The following is a 2,500-nucleotide window of genomic DNA, read 5'->3' as shown; positions in this document are numbered from 1 at the left end:
CTACAACTAACAGTCAGTCGTTGAACATTGACACTTTCGGACTTCAAAAAGGCTTTTGACACGATGATTGGACTACTACGTTTAAATTGCCCTTAAGGGTTAAGGTTAAGCTTTTACCATAGTGGTCGGGTAAGACAAATTGTCATGGTTGATTAAACAAAGCACCTCAAGTAAACAAAGCACCTCAAGGAAGCAAAGCACCTCAAGGAAGCAAAGCACCTCAAGTAAGCAAAGCACCTCAAGCAAGCAAAGCACCCCAAGTAAGCAAAGCACCTCAAGTAAACAAAGCACCTCAAGGAAGCAAAGCACCTTAAGGAAGCAAAGCACCTCAAGTAAGCAAAGCACCTCAAGGAAGCAAAGCACCTCAAGTAAACAAAGCACCTCAAGGAAGCAAAGCACCTCAAGGAAGCAAAGCACCTCAAGGAAGCAAAGCACATCAAGGAAGCAAAGCACCCCAAGTAAGCAAAGCACCTCAAGTAAGCAAAGCACCTCAAGTAAGCAAAGCACCTCAAGTAAGCATAGCACCTCAAGGAAGCAAAGCACCTCAAGGAAGCAAAGCACCTCAAGGAAGCAAAGCACCTCAAGGAAGCAAAGCACCTCAAGTAAACAAAGCACCTCAAGTAAGCAAAGCGCCTCAAGTAAGCATAGCACCTCAAGTAAGCAAAGCACCTTAGGCAACTAACATTCCAGAAAGGAAACACTATTTCGTTCGCATCCTTTCTTAGCCCATCAAAATGAAAGTGAAACCGGTTTTCCTGAAGCGGCTAAATAAATATTAATATTGCCCAAAAATACACGTGTAATTTCAAAATGGGTTTAATAAACTGGTAATTGAACTGAGTGGAGTGCAATTTTGGTATGAAATCATATTTGTGATTTCAGATCACACTTATGATTTCACTCAGTTCAATTGCCATCTTAAATCTCCAAGCTTGGCGCTTGGGCAATAAATCAAAAGGAGGAAAATTCGGTCCGTGACTTAAAGTACACGGATCTCGAGCTCGGTCAGTAAGGTGTGAATAATTGTCATTCCCAGTGTTTCGTTTGCAGGGCCGTAGCATGGGGAGGGGCCGTGGGGCCGGCGCCCTCCCACCACCCCCCAATAATTTTGACAGGCACGTTTTAGTCAGTTTTAAATTGCTGGAAACCACTCTTAGAAGGCGGGAATTGCTATTTCAGAAACCATATATATTTCAAAATCTCCCGGGGAAGCACGCTCCGGTCCATCTCAGAAACTCGTGCCTTCAACGCTCGTGATGTACCCCCCTGCCCCCCCTCCATAAATTGAATCCTCCTACGGCAGTGGTTTGTCGTGGTAAGCGACAGATTTGTGTAAGCAGGCTCCATTCTTTTTCACACAATAAATACAAATCACTTTTTGCTCTTTTTTCTAGTTCTTCTTTAATCCTTTTGTCATGGGACTGTGTTTTGATGATATTAACACTGATCTGCTTTTACCCCATCCAGCTCTACTTCTTCTAGCTCTACTTTAATCCGTTTGACAAGGGATTGTGTTTGAAATTAACATTTACTTTTGTCATATCCAGAGTATCTGCTGTTATAATAGTTCCTGTTGAAGCACGCAGCAGCTTGTTCATCACACCTGCACAGTCCTCTCTGGAACTCAGTCAACTGCCGCGCTGTTTGAATTAAAAAACCAGCAAATGAACAATTACGATTTTCATTCTGACAAGGAAGGCTACACTCATCAAATCTGTGGTTTGGCGTTAGGAAGTCGTGTGAACGCGAGTGATGTTTTGAAAGTTTTCAAAATTGCACGAGCCTTTCGGCGACGGCAGTTGAAACTTTCAAAACATCACGAGTGACCATGAATCAAATTGCAAGAGTGCAATTCTTTGTTTATAATATTTTCTATAAAATTTTGTCGCATCCGTCACTTTGTATGTCGGGCTTTCACGCCTTTCTCATCTCAATGCGCGCGCTAAATCACGAAATTTAATTGTGCGATAAAACTGCGTGCTAAATGTTGACGAGCATTAGTGCAACTTACAACTATTTTGGATCAAAACCTCTTACTGAACGAGGAACGATTGTCTTATTAAAGGGTCGTTTAGGGAATCATTCAGCTACTACTGGATTCAATTTTTTCGTCGAAATCAACGCATGAATATCATCGAAAGCTAAATTCAGTAAAAAAGGTGTGAACTAGCGCCCGCACATAACAGTTCTGTATTTACTTTTTTCACCAATCCCATAATACATTTCATTTTGGAGGGGACAGGGGGGAGGTTTTTGCATTAACACAATAGATATTCAGTTCACTGAAGCATGATACAGTCCCAAGAGTAAATAACTTGTATTGTTTTTATGTAAATAACCCCAAAACGTATCGCATTATGGGATGGTGAAAATAGTCAGTTGCACACTATATAAGATATATTAAAATAATTTACTATCCCTTAATTACTTTAATTTAATTTATTCCCTTTTCCCTTTTCCCTTACAGTCAAAATTCCAAACTAAGGAACCCTTATAAGTC

At 40.9% G+C, this 2,500-nt stretch overlaps 1 protein-coding gene across 3 annotated transcripts in view; it reads right to left on the bottom strand.

Moving 5' to 3' along the window:
* Nucleotides 1–1,357: 1,357 nt before the first annotated feature.
* LOC138004428 (basic phospholipase A2 taipoxin alpha chain-like) overlaps nt 1,358–2,500 on the bottom strand; it is a 32,402-nt gene continuing 31,259 nt past the window's right edge. For all 3 annotated transcript variants that reach the window (XM_068850936.1, XM_068850937.1, XM_068850935.1), the window contains exon 5: nt 1,358–1,640. In XM_068850936.1, the coding sequence (XP_068707037.1) occupies nt 1,522–1,640 (119 nt within the window). In that variant the 3' untranslated portion in view covers nt 1,358–1,521. The remainder of the gene's footprint in view (nt 1,641–2,500) is intronic.

Source organism: Montipora foliosa, chromosome 5 (assembly GCF_036669935.1).
Source record: "Montipora foliosa isolate CH-2021 chromosome 5, ASM3666993v2, whole genome shotgun sequence".
NCBI classification, from domain to species: domain Eukaryota; kingdom Metazoa; phylum Cnidaria; class Anthozoa; order Scleractinia; family Acroporidae; genus Montipora; species Montipora foliosa.
Note: the sequence above shows the minus strand (reverse complement) of the source record. Positions and strands in the feature narration are given on the sequence as shown.